At 43.8% G+C, this 20999-nt stretch overlaps 3 protein-coding genes across 6 annotated transcripts in view; 2 read left to right on the plus strand and 1 right to left on the minus strand.

Annotated features, from left to right (window-relative positions):
* LOC147201388 (potassium voltage-gated channel subfamily B member 1-like) overlaps positions 1-8260 on the plus strand; it is a 39490-nt gene extending 31230 nt beyond the window's left edge. Inside the window, exon 3 of the mRNA XM_086118504.1 lies at positions 699-8260. Within this exon, the coding sequence (XP_085974630.1) occupies positions 699-2447 (1749 nt within the window). The 3' untranslated portion in view covers positions 2448-8260. The remainder of the gene's footprint in view (positions 1-698) is intronic.
* A 1457-nt stretch (positions 8261-9717) lies between these two features.
* LOC147201389 (retinol dehydrogenase 10-B-like) lies at positions 9718-12509 on the plus strand. Its single transcript, XM_086118193.1, has 5 exons — positions 9718-10430; positions 11317-11415; positions 11795-11940; positions 12010-12141; positions 12243-12509. Exons 1-5 carry the CDS (start codon positions 9981-9983, stop codon positions 12361-12363), a joined length of 948 nt encoding a protein of 315 aa, XP_085974319.1. The 5' UTR covers positions 9718-9980; the 3' UTR covers positions 12364-12509.
* Positions 12510-12683: 174 nt separating this feature from the next.
* cse1l (CSE1 chromosome segregation 1-like (yeast)) lies at positions 12684-20755 on the minus strand. 4 transcript variants are annotated; one of them, XM_086118192.1, is made up of 25 exons: positions 20698-20755; positions 19153-19245; positions 18887-19029; positions 18698-18799; positions 18467-18612; positions 18126-18216; positions 17900-18007; positions 17679-17771; positions 17417-17584; positions 17215-17344; positions 17042-17107; positions 16642-16844; positions 16481-16565; positions 15902-15963; positions 15688-15824; positions 15498-15601; positions 15291-15388; positions 15046-15196; positions 14721-14929; positions 14300-14397; positions 14119-14204; positions 13912-13993; positions 13636-13782; positions 13233-13464; positions 12684-13161 (listed from the first exon to the last, which is right to left on the minus strand). In XM_086118192.1, exons 1-25 carry the CDS (start codon positions 20753-20755, stop codon positions 13072-13074), a joined length of 2982 nt encoding a protein of 993 aa, XP_085974318.1. In that variant the 3' UTR covers positions 12684-13071. The 4 variants fall into 4 exon arrangements, with proteins under 4 accessions (XP_085974318.1, XP_085974315.1, XP_085974316.1 ...); XM_086118189.1 differs by having other exon boundaries at positions 20621-20743; XM_086118190.1 differs by having other exon boundaries at positions 19153-19242; positions 20621-20732.
* Between the last annotated feature and the right edge of the window lie 244 nt (positions 20756-20999).

Genomic DNA, 20999 nt, shown 5'->3' on the forward strand with positions numbered 1-20999 from the left:
TGTTTGTTTTCTCCTCGACACTCCTCAGATCTACTTGGGACCTGTCTTAGATCTACAGGTAGATCAGGATCGACGTAATGGTCACCGTTGCTGTACATCATTGCAGCTGTGATTGTCATGTTTCAGTTTGTGACCAACAGGTGGCACTGTGGGGCTTTTCCCTGCAGCTACACACCTGTTGGTTGTTAGGTAATTAGTGGCTTTAAAAGGTCTCCCAGCCCGAGCACTCATTGTCGGGTCATTGTTGCTGTTGGCTACTGTCATGTTTGTTTGTTGCTGTTTGTTAAAAGGATCAGTTGACTTGAAAATTTGGAGTTGCCAAAACACAGATGCACTATTTAGTGTCATCCACCAATACATTAACGGCTTATTAAGAAGAGTCTTTTTAACCCTTTTCCTGCACCCAGTAACCTGATAACTTGATCAGCAGTCCACTGTAGTAACCCTGAAAGGGTTAAAATAGCATTTTGTTAGACTAGTACTTTTATTATGTGAAAGCCAGTGAGATCACGCAAAGTCAATGTACCTCTGAACTGTGAGGCAAATTTGCAAACTGCTGTGGCACGGTGCAGCTCCGATGTGATCTAATCGAATTATATTATGAGCCAACAGGGTCCTTGATGGACCAAAAGGAATGAATATGGCTTCTTTCTCCGTTGATTTGGTTGTGTGGTGTGTGTGTGTGTCATTACTTCCAGATTCTGGCCATTATCTCCATCCTCTTCATTGTGCTGTCCACCATCGCCTTGTCCCTGAACACGCTGCCAGAGCTGCAGGACACGGATGAGTTTGGTCAACCCACAGACAACCCTCAGTTGGCCCACGTCGAGGCCATCTGCATCGCCTGGTTCACCATGGAGTACCTGTTGCGCTTCCTCTCTTCCCCCAACAAATGGAAGTTCTTCAAGGGCCCCCTGAACATCATCGACCTGCTGGCCATCCTGCCCTACTACGTCACCATCTTCCTGACGGAATCCAACAAGAGCGTGCTGCAGTTCCAGAACGTCCGACGCGTGGTGCAGATTTTCCGGATCATGCGCATCTTGCGTATTTTGAAGCTGGCTCGGCACTCCACGGGGCTTCAGTCGCTGGGCTTCACCCTCCGCAGGAGCTACAATGAGCTGGGCCTGCTGATCCTTTTCCTGGCCATGGGTATTATGATCTTCTCCAGCCTGGTGTTCTTTGCCGAGAAGGACGAAGAGGACACCAAGTTCAAAAGCATCCCGGCCTCCTTCTGGTGGGCTACGATTACGATGACCACGGTGGGATATGGAGATATTTATCCCAAAACATTACTGGGAAAGATAGTAGGAGGGTTATGCTGCATTGCGGGCGTGTTGGTGATTGCCCTGCCGATCCCCATCATTGTCAACAACTTCTCCGAGTTCTACAAAGAACAAAAGAGGCAGGAAAAAGCCATCAAAAGGAGGGAGGCCCTGGAGAGGGCAAAGAGAAATGGCAGCATTATCTCCATGAACATGAAGGACGCCTTTGGCCGCAGCATAGAGCTCATGGACATCATGGTGGAAAAAAAGGATGACAAAGTGGGAAAGAAGGTCCTAGTGAATCATATATCTCATAGCCCGCAGAAAGGGAAACCCCAAGTCAAGTCGGAAACGAGTCCCAGCAGCGTCAAGCACCACCTGGAATCGTGTCACCAGGAGCAAGCCAAGCCTTCGGGAAGCCCTCAACATCTCAGTGCTCAGACTCTGGAGGAAATGTACGACATCATGGCCAAGACTCAGTCGCAACCCGACCTCAACAGCAAGGAAAAGGTGCCGTCTAAAGCCGGGCGTCACCGAGCGGAATTCGAGATGGGAGCCGTAACGGATGTGAGGAGCATGTCCAGTATCGACAGCTTCATCAGCTGCGCCACCGATTTCCCAGAAAGCTCTCGTTTCAACATTCTCGGCAGGGTCAGCACAAATCCGAGCCTGGAACCCACCTTGGAGAATGAGAATGAAGGCAGTGCCACACCCCTGAGCGGAAGGGGCTCCAAGGATCTCCATTGTAGCAATCCAATCAAGGGCCCTTCAGTCAGGGTGACCTTCAGAGGAGGGCGGGATTCGGGGGTTGGGGTGCTCTCCGATGGCTCTTCAGTCCAGAGCCCGGAGGTGTCCGTCTATACTACTGCGAGCAGCAGGACGCCCAGCAAGAGTCCGGAGAACTTACCTCCACACATCTTCACATTCCACGATGCTTCCATCCACAAGTTCATCGACGCCGACACGGACGAGGAGGAGCACCTGCACGACGCATCGGTCATCAGCCCGGCGCAGAGACTCCTGGACAGAGCCAGTCCCAGGTTTGGCTGTAAGGGAGCCAACCACATGGAGGGCTTCCAGAGGAAGCTTGGCAGTCATCGCGCGTGGATGCGAGATGGACAGGAGAACCACCTGGCTGAAGTACAGCCACTTCAGGGAGACAAGAGTCATTCAAAAACGTAAACGTGACACAAGTGAGTGCACACAGAAACAAGACAATGGAGAAGTGCAGTGAACTCTGATTTAAAAAATAATAATAATTATCATATGACTGACATTTCAAACATGTGAAGGAGTCGTCGAAAGAGAGAGCACAACATATCCTGTGAAAAGACTTGTGGATGATAGGAATGTCGTTTATGTTCTGCTTACTTCTACATTCGTTCATTTAGCTCAGAGCCACCCTCTTTGTACAAGAATTTAGAAGGATTTTGTACGAAAAGCAAAACTCGACGGACGTGTAAACGAATGGCATTGATAGTCACAACGTTATAACATTCAAGCAACAGATATTTGACCACAAAAGCTGAAACAACAGGCATATATTCTTTATCCTCTGCAAAAACATTATAACTGCAGATTATGGTGTTAGTTGTGAAACTTTTCTTCGTGTATTATCTTTGTCTGCATATAAAAGCTCAAATGGAACAGTGCATAACGTTTTCTGCCATTATTCCGCTACATTTTTCCTGAGAACGTGCTAAAAGACAAGCAATGCCCTTTTGAACATTTTTACTCTCAATGTATAATTGATTGGAATGCTCTAGATTGTGCTGGAATTTTGGCAGAAGATTGTTTGCTCAAAATATGAATCCATTTCAAAATATGGAGAAAAAAATGCTGATTATTTTCATACATATCTGTAGCACGACCACCAGTCTTTTGTCACTTTTTATGTGTCCTCTACAATTACAAGTTTCACATTCATCAAATACATTTGAATCTTATCGCAATTTTTTAAAACATATTAAACATTTGGGGATTAATTGTGTATATTATTTTGACATACTTATCATTGCACAGTGACCCAGATTTCTACCGTTGGGGAAATATGACAAATATGATGTTCTAGGAATGATTGATTGTGGCATTACTTTGGTTCCGATGTATAGTTTGCCACTGTTAGCCTCTTTCCTCAAAAACTGGCCTTAGTTGATGTTGTCCAGAGTTTGGGAATCTCTATAAGTTGAACAGATGCAACGCAAATGAGTGTGTGCAATAATTATCTTTCATAAAAAATGTACCTATTATTATGTCCGCTCTCGGTCTCTCAAGTTGTGTTCCTTAGGAGTGCTTCTGTCCGTTTGTGTTTGTACTTGTTTTGCACATTTAGAAAAATGGCAAGGCCTCTTGACACCCCTTATCCCTGAAAAGACGGCACCTTAGCGTGAGAAAAACTGTACGCGTTCACGCAGGGCACCATTTTTTAGCTGGATAGTCGATGCTGAAATAGTTTTGTGGGGATATTGTACAATGTATTACTTCAAAAAAAAAGTAGGATAGTACATTCGATACCTGTTTATTGTACAAGGAAAAGAAAAGAATTTATATTTTTAAGAGATTTTATTAAAAAAAAAAAATTGACTCTTAGATATACTGTCCTAACCTCATAGTTGTGCATTTCGGTGCATGAAATGCATTATTTTGGACTTGCATTGATCAGATGATATAAACAGTAGATACCTTTGTAATGTTTGCTTATGTGTCCTTGTGTAAACGTCTCTCCCTTTATCCTTTGTGCAATACGAAGTACCAAAGACAAACTACTCTCTGATAACTCATTGAAGGTGGTGACTTTGTCTGCAACATCCAGTAGAATAAAGGTACGATTTACTTCAGGGAGCTCATTTATTTGCCGCAAAATCAGTGAAATGAATATATTAGAGCAGTGGTCCCCAACCCCCGGGCAGCGGACTGATACCGGTCCATGAGTCATTTGGTACCGGCCCACACAGAAAGGATAAATAACTTAACATTACTTCCGTTGTATTCATTTCGGAATCTGAAATTTTTATTTTGAAAATATTACCGGATTCTCTGTTATATCAATCTATAGCATGTCACTCTTGACGCAGGTGAATGCGCGCTTCTCGGTCACGTGATAGGTTACCGCATAAAAACTAACGTCTTGAAAGGTTTTTTCGGGAAGGGGAAAAGTCCCAGCCAAAATACCACAGTTTTCATGCATTATATGTATTTATCAGCCACACCTTCAAGGCTGGTCTCTGAAAATATTGTCTGACATGAAACCGGTCCGGGGCAAAAAAGGTTGTTGACCGCTGTATTGGAGTACACTGCAATTGAATTTATGACCGTCTGGTTATTTACAGTTTGCCATCCAAACATGGAGCTCACATGTCACAAGCATGTTGGTTACAGAGAAACAAATATGTGCTTACACGATGTTTCTGTAGTCCAAACCAATCAGTGTTTTTTTCTTCCAGTGGTTTTCCTTTTTTTAATTTTTTTTTTTAAATATGTAATGCAAACACTGTAAAACATTTCAAGCCGCGGCATTCTTTGAAGCATCTATTTTGCAGGTCCTGAACAAAGTTGGCAAAACGGTATTCTTGTGCCTTGACAAACAGACAAAAGAAAAGGATCCTCATGCTGTCGCACTGATGTACGTTCAACATCCACAGCTACCTGTCACATATACTGTACAGTACTTAGTCGTTTCTATGGCACGCAACCAGATTTGCTAAGTTAAGGCGAAATAGATGAGTGGCCATCGGGGACATAATTCCCAATTACCATTTACACACATTACTAAAATTGTTGTTGAGCGCCTTGAAGTCGTGCATGTGAATATAAAAATATTCGGGCATGTGTATGTTTCAGTCAGGTGTGTGAGAGGTATTGCTGTATTGCGTGCCGGACGGCACCTCATAAAACTCTATGCTCCGTAGAAATAATGTGATTTCTCCCAGTCGGTAATCACTACCATAAAGAAAATAGCATGCTGTTATTATCAACACAGTATTAATGATTTTTAAAAATCTGATATGGAATTTCCAGTGACTTCAATGAGTAGCCTTGACTAGCGTTTTAACATTTACACAGTAAAATGAAAGTGGCTCCAATCACAAACACATTCTAAAGTGGACAATCACTGTTTCCATGGCGACTGGGTGGCTCACTATTGATGCGAGCAAGGGTCTATCTAATTGGCAGTGACGAAGTCCTCCAACACCACCAAAGGAAAAGAATATACTGTACATACAGTACCTATGTAAATAATGATGGATACACTAAGTCATTGTACCTTCTGCAATCAATTGGAAGAGCATTTAAAATAAAGAAATAAAAGAATTTTGTTAACAAACTGCCAAATTTGAATGATTAAAAAAAATGATATGGTATATAAAATGAAGCTTCAAATTTGGGAAAAAGCATGCCGTTCTCTCTCCTCTCAGATTCTGGCAGCCTGTCTGTTGAAACCACGCCCCACTCAAATATCAGCAAACACCACTATGACCTAGCAAAACGGATGCTACTTTGTCTAGCTGCTAGTAGGTGCTAGACTCTAGCACCTTACGCCTACACATAAACAAATACATGTTTGAGACATGAAAAGATAAAGCCTCCAGTAGCTGGAATACAGTATATCCACCTGAGCGGGGCTTTTCCACACCGCTACAACAAGGCGCTCTAAAACAGCCACACACCAGAGCAAAGGTGCCACGTCAGATTTTTGTTTCATACGCCCCCAACCTTCTTTGGGTTGGGTGAACTGTTTAATTACTTAAAAATACTACATAGTTCTCAGTCTTTAGAAATGATTTAAGCTGTGAGCCATTTGGAAAGGAAACCTCAGAATTCACTTTACAGGGTCTTTCATGTTCTGGTCTAGCTGGATAAAGATACATTACTGGTAGTCAAACAATATAATTTTCGGACCAATTACGTTACATTGGATAAGACATTTGATCCAAAACAGGTCATCATCTTAAGTAACCAATCAAGAATGACCACAGCATATTCAGCCACAAACTCTAAATATTTACCTCACTGCGTAGAGGTACTGAAGGTGAAATTTGAATGTGACTGGAGCAAGGCGAGGTGTCAGCCTGATTACGACTGAAGTCCATGATGAGTGCAGTGCAGTCTTCTTTGAATCACTAGGACATCGCTTGCATTTCTTGTGCTCTTTTGGAAACAAAGGCGCGGGCCAACGTACCACCAGTGTGAAGTATAGCTCAATAATACGCACAGCACTCATGCACTCTATTTTTCATTTTCAAAACCCGCTCAGGTCCTTTGAGCAGAATGGCGATGCAAAAATTGCCTCTGGGTTGAGACATCCTTTGTGAGGATGCGTGTTCGTTCTATAAATATCATGGCAGGCATGCAACTGGATGGTTTACACCAGTATCTTTAGACAAAGGGTGTCGTGGAGTTCCATGGAACGAACTTTCTAACTCGGCGAACTATTGAACCCACGGGAAATGATACAAGCTGTCACTGGTGAAGGAGATTTGTGGCAGCTCAGCCATGAACTGCACATAGGAGATCGCTGCACATAATGAGACAAAGGCCTTGGTCGGACCCATCTTTCATTTACCTCGTGAAATGTATGTAACGTTTACGTGACAACACTCTAGTTGGCGATCAAGATGGAGTCCCGCCAGGCGTCGTGTAAATGGCACGTAACTGATGAAGGTTTATCAGTGACGAGAGATACCACAAAATGGCGCCAAATCACTTTTTTTATTAGACGGTGTCCTCATATCAACATACTGTAGTTCCTTGTGGGGTCGCAGATTGGGTAGCGGTCTACTCGCCTGAGTTGTGTGTGGGCCGCGCGGCATCGGTTCCCGCTCAGTGACAGTGTGAATGGTCGTTTGTCTCTATATGTGCCCTGTGACTGGCTGGCGACCAGTTCTGGGTATAGTCTGCCTCCTGCCCGAAATCAGCGGGGAAAGGCTGGATAATTCCGGGTGCACAAAGATGCCACAAGGTGGCGCCAAAACACAATTTATACACAAGACGGGGTATTTCAGAAAGAGTCCAAAAACAGTGAATAGTCAAGTTCGGTATTCGAACATAAAGATGACAACAGTCTCCACATGATCCCGCAAACGTTTTTAAATGATTAATCAAATGTTGTCCCCAAAAAAACTGGCATTTCAACAGGGGTGTGAAGACGTTTTATATCCACTGTGGCTGCATAGGGCGATATTTTTCTTCCTCATTCACTTCCTGTAGGAGTAATAAATTGGTGTCCCACTAGTTTGGTCCACACGTCAAGCGGAGAAAGTGGTCGTAATGAGAAAGGGCTGTAGTGCCAAAGAGTGAAGTTTCATTCGTATTCACCACAGTCACACAAACTGTACATGTTGATAAATCTGTGTGGACAAGAGCCTAACAAAATTTCTTTTAAACAACACATAATCTACTTAAATGATTAATTAGTTCTCATATGGATTAACTTCCAATGTCCTTGCTCATTTGTTTACCCTTATGTCCCGTTGTTGAGCGCTACCTACGGTATAGTCGATTTTTTAAAATGTATTTTTACTGACTGAGAGCTAAAAGACTGTCGTTACTTAATCTCAAAGCACAACATGCCACACAAGAGGTTGAGGCAAAATCCAAGCACATGTTCCAATTGAACCAATATTACCCTTCTTCTGCTTCAGGGAGGACACTAACCTCTTCAAGCCCCTTATTGTGTCTCGCTGTACTGACCATGTTTGTGTAAATTGAGGGGTTCCTAGGTTTTGGACCATGTTTGTGTCTGACAAAATCTTTTGAGTGTATGTGTTTGTGTGTGTGTTTTACAAACATTGTAGCAGTTGGTTTACTTTGTAGAGTGTTATCTTTGACGTTCAAGTTTGAGGCATGTAGCGCTGTTTGACAAAATGACCTTGTAAATATAGTCGAAGATGTAGTCCTCGATCAGGCATGTCCAGCTCCGGGCCTGGAGGTCCACTTTCCGCTCTCCCGGATGCAACACACCTGATTCAGATGATCAGCTCATCAGCGAGCTCTGAAGCAGCATTAGAACAATCCTGATCATTTGATTCAGGTGCGTTCCAAGGAGCAACGCACCTGAATCAAATGATCAGGATGATCTAATGCTGCCTCAGAGCTGGCTGATGAGCTGATCATCTGAATTAGGTGTGTTGCTCCTTGGAGAGCTGGAAAACAGGCAGGACAGCGGCCCTTGAGGGCCGACTTTGGACACCCATGTCCTAGATGATCTGATTGTGAACAATTTTGAAGCAATTGTCTCTTTATATGACTGATTAATAAAGGAGATACACCAGCCTGGGTCCCACGAATCTTACTCTGTCACAAAAGTTATTTTAATTTTTTTTTTAAAAAAGGAAGGAATTAAAAAGTGAGCTTATCAAAATGTGAACAAAAAAGCGAGATATGGTCAAGGGTGCCGCTTGTGAGTGTAAATCTAAAACAACAGCACTCTCTTGTGGTCCCACATGCGTACGCACCCATGTTATGAAACCTTTCGCGATTGGATGGATGGATGGATAAACAAACACAATTAAGTTAACCATTTAAAAATAGTTACAGTAATTGTTCACTTGACAATGTGTTGAATAAGAATAAGGGTTATGATCCTGATTTTCTCACAGCTGTTTTGAATTGTTGTGCACATCATGACCCACTTTTTTTTTAAGAACACTGTCGACTCCAGTCACAACTACAGACTTCGATTACACAAACGCCGAGGTAAAATACGGTCTAAACTGCTGGTTATGGTTGTTGTTCATGACAAAAGTACACATTTTCCTAAGTGTTCATGAGAAAAATTCTAAATATTTGGGATTTGTGTCCACGTGCTAAAACGTTTATCACCTTAACATATTTAGTCTGGGAGGGATAATCCGCTTTACATCATTGATCATTCATAACTCATAACTACAAACGTTTTACAAAACAGACATGGAAAGCACACATAACGATTGCTTGTGTAAAAATTGTCTCAGGCCACATGGTAGTTACAGTTTCCCTCAGAAGCCCGTTTTGACTGTGAAACCATACAAATGTTTGACATATTATTCATATATATTCAAATTATTACGTATACGCCACAAATTGATGGATAAGTCATTTTAAAATTTAAAGTCAAGGATAATACAGTAGTTGTTGAAATGTTAAATGTTTCCTCAATATACCACAATGTAGGCAAATGGCTTGAGATGTAAAGTCATGGGACAAGATCAATTTGATTTGGTATGTATCACAAACATGACAGCACTTGTGGGTTTTGGGGAAATTGCCATTAGCATACTTCCTGTGTGTGTACTGTATTAGAGCAGACTGAAAGAACACTACAAATCTAACAAATCTCACATTTTCTGTATTTGTGAGTTGATTGTGGAACCCACAACCCGTGCATTTCCCGCGAGCGGGGGGGACCCCCCCCCCCCTCCTAAAAAAAACCCATTTATAATGGCGGTCAACTATGCACGGATTTTCGCTTTTCACAGCCCGACCCTGTCCCTGATCCCGCGAATAACGGGGGTCGGCGGTTCGGAATTGCAACGTTTTCTACTACGCAAATCATAATTCTTCGTCTGAGTAGAGTTATGAACGCTCACGGGTTCGTCACTCACTTTCTGACATCAGACTAAAAAGCTTGACCTATTGGTGCCGCCAAGCGTCTGACTAAATCCTAATCCGGTTATATAAAACGTCTATCCTTTCGGTACCACACCACACGACAAAGTTGTCCCTGGTGGCAGCACCATGATCATCATCGTCGACCTGCTACTGATGCTCATCGACCTGACCTACGCCATCCTGGCCGCCGTGGTGCAGACGTTCCTGCGGCCCAGGCTCAAGAGCATCGACGGGGAGCTATGCCTGATCACCGGGGCCGGGGGTTCCCTGGGTCGCCTATTCGCCCTGGAGTTCGCCAAAGAGGGCGCCCGCCTGGTTCTGTGGGATTGCAACGCGGCCGCCAACGAGCGCACCGCCCAGCTGGCCCGGGAGCTGGGTGTCAAGGTGCACGCCTACACGGTGGACCTGTCCCGGCGGGAGAGCATCTACGAGACGGCGGGGCGGGTGAGGACGGAGGTCGGGGACGTGTCCATGTTGGTCAACAACGCGGGCGTGGTGGCCGGCAGGAGGCTACTCGAATGCCCCGATGAGCTTTTGGAACGCACCCTGCTCGTCAACTGCCACGCTTTGTTCTGGGTGAGTTTCGACCCGGCCACACAAATAGCCCGATACTTATGAGCAGAGTGGGCAAACGTACTTCCTACAATAATATATAACTATTTATGTCAAATGTAACTTGACGTTTTTCAAGTAAATTTAAAATGTTATAAATGTACAAGTAACCAAGTACAGTCTCTGAAATGTGCGTCAGTATACAATTAGTTACCTGTATATACTGTAATACCAGTGGTGTGACATAACGAGGTATAAATACGCCATTACTGTACTTAAGTAAACCAGACATACCTGAAAACTACTTGAATATTTATTTTTTTGACTTTTTGACCTGAGAAACCTACCTACATGCATCATTCTTATGTGGGTCCATGCTGGGGAAACCATATGAACCATCTACTCGTTTGACATGAGTTATGTAACATCTATTCAGTTGGTATTTGTGCACTAGAGTGTGAAGGAAGCAGGCGCTCCAACATATCCCCCGTGAGGCCTTAATGGTCATCGTGTATAGGAGGCAGTTTCCTGTACAGCGAGGCTGAGCAAATCCTCGTGCTCAAATGCGAAGGGCCATGTATACGGGGCCCACCTTTTCTGTGCAGTGCTGGTGCTCACGAAAACATCCAGTTAAAGCATGTGAATCTAACGATGATCCGCTTACAGCTCCGGTCTTGTGCTAAAATATGAAAGCTCATTGTAACGGCACAACACACATAGTGGGATTTAGCGATCATAACATTAGGCACTCCAGCACAATCTCGTGACAGGCAAGAGACATGTTTAATATGTTGTCCCTCACACACCATGTTCACTACTGTATAAGCAAAACTGCACAGAATGTAGACGGAACACCTTAAGTGCAATACTCAAACCACACGACAAGAGTAACATTTTCTTTCTAACTCAGATGACCAAGGCCTTCTTGCCTCAGATGAAAGCAAAGAACCACGGTCACATAGTAACCGTTGCCAGTGCCCTTGGCCTCTTCAGCACCGCATGTGTGGAGGTAAGACAAGAGTTTCAAGACTTCTCGAAAGTAGGCGTTCTCAAAGTGTGGTTAAATAGCACTACACAGGATCGCCCTCGTGGTTCATGAGTCACAGATTTGAAAAGGTTCAAGCTGTACATGTTGGTGTCAAGACGTATTTTTTTAACCCAGTCATTACATTTAAGTACAGTTCGGTTGTAGTTATTTACCTTTTAGATACAATGCAAAATTTCAATTTAATTTATCAGGCGGTGGAAGTTATTTCTTACAGAGCAGTGATTCGTACGAAGACAGTTAGTGAATCATAGCTAAATGGATGGTGCCCCACGATTGTTTTAACTTTTAATACGATACCGATGACCAGAACTGCCTGAAGATATTGACACACTTTCTGCAGGATTACTGTGCCAGTAAATTTGGGGCAGTCGGTTTCCACGAGTCACTGACCCACGAGTTGCTGGCAGAGGATCTGGATGGAATTAAGACCACGCTAGTTTGTCCTTACATCGTGGACACGGGGATGTTCGCAGGCTGCGAAATAAGGTGAAATTCGAAAGCAGATGATTCTATTTTCAAGGTGACACAGTTCTATAAATACATTTGGATTTTCAGGAAGGAGCTTCGCAGTCTAATCCCACCTCTGGAACCTCTGTACACCGTTCAGCAGTCCATGACAGCCATTTTGGCAGAACAGCAAATGATCTGCATCCCTCGCCTTATGTACATCCCATTTTTGACACGAGCGTAAGTGCAGCTCATTTTTCACACTAACTCCTCGACAGCTGAATATAACCGCCTTGGGATCCCGGCGGCAACTTATGGTGTTGTACTCTCTTCCTCCGTAGTTTATTACCATGGGACGCAAACCTTGCCACGTATCGCTTCATGGGAGGAGACAAATGTATGCTGCCCTTCATCAAGAACGTTGAACAGAGGACATGCAACGGCCATATCAAATCATCATGAGACTACCTTTGCTGTGTCTACACTATTTAATTTCTTTTTGCTGTAATGGAATGTATGATTCCAACAAATTTTAAGTGAGAACTATCTATTTTTTACATGACATCTCAGAACGTGACAGCAATAAAACAGCGATCGTGTGGTTTCCATTTTTGGCCTAGTATATAAAACGAACAATTTTGAAAAGTCAGCAAAATGCAATTGAGTGTCTGACTTCGAGCAGCCCAACATATAAGAACATAAAATGATCATTCACATTTGAGAATATGATGAAGAGACCCAAGGTAGGACAACCAAGTGATGCGGAGGCCATGACAAATCTATACAAGTGCCTCTTTTTTTTTTTATTCACATGATAAACAGTGTCAAAACAGACTAAATATGAATAAAGCTACAGGAAACATGCAACACAAAATTCAAAACACACAAAGAGCCAACTCAAAATCAGTTGTTCAGTTTCTTTTGCCAAAGCGGCGGGGGCAGGGGGTGTTGATTGATGGACTTTTGGCCTCATGACAAACGCAAGAGTTCGAAAGCAAAATCGTATGTGTTAGGCTAGCGTTTGGTCATGTCTTTAAAACACTTAAAAACAAATCATCGCAATCGGAGAAAACCCAAAGATGTGTATGATTACCTGTGGGGGAATTCCACGGTTTGATGGTCAAGTGTGTAAAGATTACGGCGTCCTTTTCAACTGAACAGCATTGTCTTTCAGACCAGTTGCACATTGGCTCCCTGTAAATAAGCCTGCAGGAACCGGAGGGCGTCGGCGTTCAGACTGCTACTCAGCATTGATGGAACCTGCACCCAAAAATGAACAATCAATTACAGAAGCCCCGACGTAAGCGTTTCGCCCTCCACAATGAACATACCCTTCCCGGACAGGCCGTCGAAAGCTTGTGGAGCGAATGGGCCAACAATATTTTCGGGTTGCTGACAGCATCTCCGATAGGGTCGTGCTCCTTCTTCCCAGCGAAGGCCAGCTGTGAGAAAGCAGTCTGATAGCCGGGCGTGTCTTCAATGTCGATAAAATGCTCGTCGTCCGGGATGCTGTCGTCTTCGGGCAGCTCAAAGAGACCAATGAGGGCCTGGAGCAGCGGGGGCCTGACCCAACACATAATCAGTTAACTAGGTTGGCCAAATCCGGAATGTCATTTTGTAAGAACCAGAGTATCAGCAAGGAGTAATCCTCCAGCCATTTATTTCCTAAAACGCCGCACACACTTGGACTAAAATAAATACGGTAGGTAAACGCGAAAGGGGCTGACTGCTTACCAGAGCTTAGTGTACTCCGTGTCCATCATGGCGGGACATTCAGTGAGGACTTTTGTGATTCCAACAGCACAGATCTTTTTCTCAACTGTTCCAGACACTTTCTGAACCTCCGGAATAACGATTTTCTCCAAGACCATGCCGAACATTCTGTCCAAAACAGACGAGATTTAGCAAATTTGGGACACGATACGTTGAATGACACCGATTAAGATTCCATTTTTAATCGAAAGCCGAGTAGAGGTTATTGTAATGGTGACTTGTTCGAATGAGACTTACTTGGGCTGGATGCTGTCAAAAATCTCCTGAAGCGCAATAGCGCCATACTTGACACAATACAGGTTGACAAATACCAAGAAACCTGTGAGTATAAGAAGAAAAAAAAGGGAACCATTTAGGATGGTTGATCAACTGCTGCGTTCATTGACATGACTAGGCCGACGACGCTTTGGAAGGTTCATGAGGTGAAGCGAAATGACTACTCACTCTTGATGAACTTGGTGGTTTTGGAGCTTTGCAGTCTCTGGAAGAGCAGAATGAAGATTTGTTTCCTGTACTGAGTGAGGGATTCTCTGGCAAAAACAACAGAAAGTAAAACATCATGGCCGGTCGAGCAGAGTCGTCACCACTCAAAGTGCAAAAGGGGCTGAGACGAGAGACGACTTACGGGGGCATGTGTTCGATTATACTGTTGAGAAGGTAGAATCCTTGGTGGTCGTTGGCCTTGGAGGCAATAAGTTTTTGGAAAACACCAAGCAGTCCAGGCTGAGGAGAAAAGATCGAGTCAACTTCATTTAAGTGTCCATTCACTGCCTCGAAGAATTGATTTATGCACTCAAAACATTAGGTACACACTTATGATAGGCATAAGATATATACAAATGCTTCGCTATCAGGGTGCTCATCACAGTGTTTAGTAAGAAGCAAATGCTCTTCACTAGATGATGGAAAGTACAAAACATTTTAATTTTGTGTTTTGGGGGGGGTTTTTTTGGTCAGATATCCATATTTGTCTTTTTGAGGACAAATATAAAACATTGTAACCAAGTATGACATTATCTTGTGTACAAAACTGCCATATCACGTACTATTTTATCAGCAGCAGATGCAGCAATAGTGGCTCCTCCTTTTTCCATGTAGGCCTGAAGCAGGCGCACCAGAGGCGGGATGTTGCCCGTGCGCTCCCACAACACAGGCTGCAGCAGGTGAGGGAATAAAGCCATGTAGGAAGAGGGAATCGAGTTGGAATGCATCTCCAGGAGGAGAGACATCACCTGGAATACGTACGGCAGAAACTCTGCAAAACAAAGTCGAAAAGTGGACATGAATTCACGCGCCTCAGTCGGCCAACGGTAACTGTATGTCTGCAAAGATGTTATCTGGGTAACAAAAACTTGGATGGCGGAAACAGACCCTGGACATCGTTCTGGAGGATCTCTGTGAAAACTGGGAAGAGAGCTTCCTCGAAGCTGCCAACGGTGGCGGGGTTAGCCTTGCAGGTGATCCGGACAGACAGGCAGAGAGACTCAAACAGGTAGTGGTTAAAGTGAGGCTTGCTGGGGTTCTGAGAGGGACAAATCAGAAGACTCGATTATATTTCCAAATACGAACGAGCATTTTTGCGCAAGTCTCATAACAGCGAGTGAGTGCAGGGTTACCTTGCTGACTAAAAGAAGCTTCTGAGTGAGCTGATCGATGAGAGTGGGAATGTAAGGAACGATGGATTCCTGGAGCAGTGAGAAGCTGCGCATGATGGCTTGGGAAGAAAAAAAAAAAAAGAGAGAGAAAAGGAAATAAAAGCAACGTCAAATAAATGTGCAGATGCTTTCCCGGTGAGCGTATATAGCGGACAAAGGCTAGCACACCTTTCATGATGTATTCATTTTCGGATGAACCAGGATGTGCCATCGCCTTGAACAGGTTGGTGAGGAGCATCTCAGTAAAAGGAGCCATCTCGACAGCAGTGATGCTGAGAAACAAGAAGACCAAAAAAGAGGAGACTTGACCATTATATCGGGACATGGGAGATTACATAAGTTGCAGCTCAACACTCACAGCGTTGCGTTGTTTGGGCCCCTCATAGTAAACAGCCTCTCCAAAGCGTGCGCAGCATACGTGTGTTCCACGGTACTCTCTGCCTGCAAGTGGGTGATCAAGAGAGGAACAGCCTGCAGCAGTTGCTCCTTCGGAAGCTGAAAGGGAAGCCCAAGTGAGTTGCTCGGCATCGGGATACGCGCACGCCATGGAGACCGCTCGAGTTTCAGCATACCTGGCTTCGGAAGATCATCACGTACTTGATGGCATCTGCCTTCAAGACTGGGAACTCATTAACTGCAATGATAATATCAAGAGTCTTGGATATTCATGTCAAAAGACGTACAGTTCTTACATGACAATTGCATTTTGGCCACGTCATTTTGTATATACCCGGGGTCGGCAACCCAAAAATGTTAAAAGAGCCATATTGGACCAAAACAAAAACAAAAAACAAACATGTCTGGAGCCGCAAAAAATTAAAAGCCTTATAATGAAGGCAACACATGCTGTATGTATCGATATTAGCTATATTAGCCACCTATGAAAACGACTAAGTTGGCTACAAAGGCAGCCACTAGGGCGGCGCTAAAAAGCCACATGAGGCTCTGGAGCCGCGGGTTACCGACCGCCGGTATTTCCCATTGTTTATAAAAACCTTTCGCTCGTTGCAGATTAGTTCGAGCATGATTTCTGAAACAGCGTGCGAAAAGCTAGTGCAAAAATGCATTCGAGTGACCAAACCGATGCTTGCAGACATTTGCCACATCGTGGATGTATTTACATACAAGTGCAAAGTGAGGAGACGTCTTACCATTCGGGGATTTGAGGTCTGTGAGAATGTGATTCACAAAAAACTCGGTCAAATTCACTAATTCGTTGGCTTGAGTAATTCCGTGCTGAGGGGGGTGGAAAAAGAGTCGATTATGCAAACGCAACCAGTCGAGAATAGATGAACAAAACTATCATCAATACCTTCTGTGTCTGAGCTTTGGATGCCAGTGATGTGACTAAATAGATGGCGGCATCTTTGTGCTTCCAGTTGGCGCCGGGGTTCTTTGCGTACTCGGCCAGCATCGAGTTGACATATCCCGAGAAGATGGCTGTGACCGGGCCCTCGAAAAACTTACACAGACCCCTTACCAAGTCACAAGCTGCCCGACGGCGAGTGTCAATGTCTGAGAAGAGACGAAGGCCACGCATGGATAATATAGAACACAAAACAATAAATATCCTGAACAAGGCGTTGTGGGGTTTTTTTTTCATCGAGCATCATTACTTGAATGCAGGTTAATTAGCAGTAAAAATAACACTTGGCAATGAAAAATGAATCTATTTTGAATTTCAAACAGCTGAATAAATCATCCGACATTACCAGAGCCTTCAAGGTCCCTCCGGATGTATTCTTCAGAGTTGTCTTCAAAAGCCTCCTCGTCCGCGCCTAATCAAATATTGTAGCGTCGTGAGTCACAAGAAATCCAAGAGCGCATTGGAATTCGAGCTCATTTCCGCATACAATCAAAGACTACAAATAAATCCGTCACTTACTTCTGAATTCCATGTTGGGAACGATGACCTTCTCGCAAATGCTAGTGAGCGTATTCTGATCCTCAAAGAGATTTTTGTAGTGCGGCCGTTCGCACACCGAGGCCAAGAACTGGATGGCATTGCTCACGAGCTGCAACAAAACGGAATGGGTCAAATGCCACCCTTGACGCAAAGCATGAAAACGTACACCATGCAAACTTACCAGGTCATATTTAACTTCCTGGCCGGTCGAAACTAGAAGGTTCCAGATGGCAGTTACAAAGCGAGGAAGATACGGCTGGAACTCTTCATCATACTTTTGAGCATAAAGGGCAGCGTTGTCACAGATCTGTGACTTGAGGAGCTCCAGCAGACCCGCTTCCTCCTCATCCTATGAAACCGAAAACGACAAGACACTTTAAGTCTCCTCTACAGGGATGAAAATGTGCATTTGAGCTTCCAGAAAGTTTGATCTTGTCACATACATCTGTTTGCAAAAGTTTATTATCCAGAGTCAGAAGCGCATGGAAATTGGTCATCCAGGTTTCCATGTTATCTTCGAAAAACTCAGGAAGGTCCTGTGGAAATAACACAGAATTTGGAGCCTCAAGAGTAAGAAAGCACAGAACGATGGTTCTGGGTGACGGCTGACTTCTGGCCTTTTTTTTTTAATTTTAATGTTATATTTCTAATGTACAGAACAGACCTGAAAGTTAAGACTGTAGAAAAGCTTGGAGATGAGTGTGAGTGAGGAGAAGAGGACTTTCAAGGCATTGACATCGGTAGCATGAGTCTGACACAACTCAATAGTGGCCTGCAATCAGAAAGAACAGCATTTAACGGGGCGTACGGACATTCGTGGTTTCAAAAGTGCAAACGCTTTGCTGGAATTTTGAACGGAAGGCGAACAATAATAATAAGTCTCGACAAACCTTGAACAACTCCGTCAGAGGTAAGGCAAATGTTTCGAGAACTAATTTGATCTCCAACCAAAGCTCATTTGACTTAAATTCATGACGATACCTGGGAAGGATAAACCAATAGGTCAAGAAAAAAAACTTTTCAGTTCAACATATTAGGATTAAAAAGCATAGGACCGGGACTTATTCAGCGAGACTGTTTTCGGTAGAAAGAGGAGTGACAGATGCAAGTGCAGTAGAGTTGAAGTTTGATACTCTCCACGGAAGGGACATGTTAGTAAGGGTGATTGTGGGATTTTGCTAACGGCACAGGATCCGAATGCCAGTCTGCACGTGACAGGAATGAGCTCTACCTCTTAAAGAGAGAGTGTGCAGTGCGCAGCACTCCGTTGATAATATGGAAGTCTCCACTTCGGAACCGGGTCACCATCTCTGTGAGAAGGTCAGGCCATTTCTGAGGGAAGTCTTCCCGTCCGATGATGCTAATGGCGTCGCTCAACTGAAAAAGACGAAAACAACGGAAGCCTTCTTGGAAAACAGAAAAGAAGAAATGAAACTCCTCACAACACATTGCGATGCCTTACCTGTTTCTGAATTTGTTCCGGACTACTAAGCATCAAATTGACAATGTTTGCTTTGACGGTTGTTCTATCTTGTTCTGAAATTTTGTTTGGTTCGTCTTCAACCTTGAGAGACATTTCATACAATAAATGATAGCCTTCATCACAGACACCACCAATGACAAAAGAATCAATGCAGGTGTCTAAACTCACAATGCGCCAGTTCCTTTTGATGTAGTTTTTGAACGTAACAGCAGCGCAGACACGAATAACATTGTCTTGGGACTTTTCGAGCAACGTGAGGAGTAGTAATGGGTAGTTCTGGTTTCCTTCAACGGATTCAAGAAACTTTTCAGCTGTGACGGAGAAAAAGTATAAAGCCGGTGTTAGGAGTCATGCCCATTGAGAGTAGCAAAAAATGGAAATATGTATTCACGTTAAGTATTAAATACGTGTTTTTACCAGTCTTGGCGTCTTACCTGGACGTCGGACAGTCGGGTCTGGGTTCAGCGTTTTTCTGAGGAACTCTGTGAGGGTTTGTAGGTTAGCATCATTCAGTTCCATGGTTGCTACTGGGAAGGGGAAGACCACGAATGAGTCACTGCATGCACAATACAGTATAAAATGCACTGAGCCACAATTGTCAAGGATGAAGCAAATATACAATACAAAAATAAGGAACATGCGAGAAATAAAGGAGTGTGTGGATATTTTGAGGGTTTGTCAAAATATGTAAAACACAAAACATACTTTTTGTATCATATTGGTACTGGTTGGTGGCAGCTGGCTGGATCTCACAATGTCCCCGGAAACATCACTTTGATATGAAAGCTCATGTGGTTTGACGTAGAACTTTTGATAAGACATTGCAAAGCTCTTCAACTGCGATTCAAACTTCAAATTGCAACAAAACTAAATGTCGATGGTAGGCCACTGGTACAAAACCCCACACACCTTGTGACAGTTTGGGCGAAATTGCCTGCAATACTTGGTGTGCAGCTGGATCGACAACTCTGGGTTGTCCTTAGGTGCGAAAAGCTGTTTGTATGTTCACTGAAATTGACCGGGGATGGCAAAAGGTCAATTTATCCAGATTGAAGACTCTAAATGGTCGAAGATGTGGATGTAAGCATGTATAGCTGTCTATGTGTGCAGTGTAAATACAGGGGACTGCTTTTCTTTCTCAGGCGTCGGGGATAGTGTAACTGTGTAAATGCTTGTTGATATCTGCCCGGCTATTTGCTGGCAACTAGTCCAGAGTGTACAACTGGGATGGCTTCCAGCTCAACCGCGACTCTCATGGTGACCAGCAAGATAGAAAATGGATTGGTGCACAGCACATGCAAGTTACAATGCAGAAAGTATCAATGAGAATTTGGCTACGTCTATGGGCAAAGCTAATTCACTTCAACGTTACGGATCGAGTTTAACCGAAATAAACAACACGTCTCGACTAGACGAGTGATCGGGTCAAAGTTGTGCAGTACTTTTGACCCTTAAACATCGATTCTGTACTACTTAACATTCAAACATTGAGCTTAGCCCATAGAGTAGCTCGGTAGCAGCTAACCTAGCAACATGCTACACTGATGCAGTCACTCAGCTCGCCCTGCTGACTCCAGATCAGTTTGACGTCCAAGTGTGAACTAAACCGTAAAAGGGACCTTTTTTTTTTGCACACGGTGGTGTAATCCTGTTAATCTTTCAAACTACATCCAATTTGGTTTGTAATGTTAGCCCAGCTCCCCCAGAGACGCGAGACAAAATTTTGAAGCAGCATGGAGTGTCAGCACCTGTAAATAGAATCACGGCTAGCCAAAGCGCTAACTTGCTAATGCCGGGATAAAGTTAGCCCATTCCTCAGCGACACGCCTTTTATCCCAGTGACGACCATCGTGTGTGTTTTGGAAGTCTCAGTCCCTATTGATATGAAATATGCAGCCTTACCGTCACAGTGACTCTTTTTAAAGTCAGTGTGAGATGCAGCGGTCGACCAAACACACAGACTGCACGTTCGTGCTCACCGTGCCAGCTTTCAAACGTCTGGAGCAAAAAGAACTGCGCGGTCACACTATTGCGCATGCGCACACGTCAAACCACGGTGGAAAGCGACGCCCCTAGCGCACAATGAATGACTCCTCCAGATCAAGATAGCACAAAAAGTTTCTTGACTTAAAATGCAATAAAGTATCACCGGAAGCTGTAATGACATTGACTCTCTGAGAAATAATGTCCCACATTCATCATTAGTGAAACAAGAATGTCACTGTTGACACAAATTAGAATTATAAATATGCACCTTGAATTTGATCCAAAGAAAACTTGC

The sequence above is a fragment of the Hippocampus guttulatus genome, chromosome 8 (genome assembly GCF_054856545.1).
Source record: "Hippocampus guttulatus isolate MCC_2025c chromosome 8, RoL_Hgut_1.0, whole genome shotgun sequence".
Lineage (NCBI taxonomy): Eukaryota > Metazoa > Chordata > Actinopteri > Syngnathiformes > Syngnathidae > Hippocampus > Hippocampus guttulatus.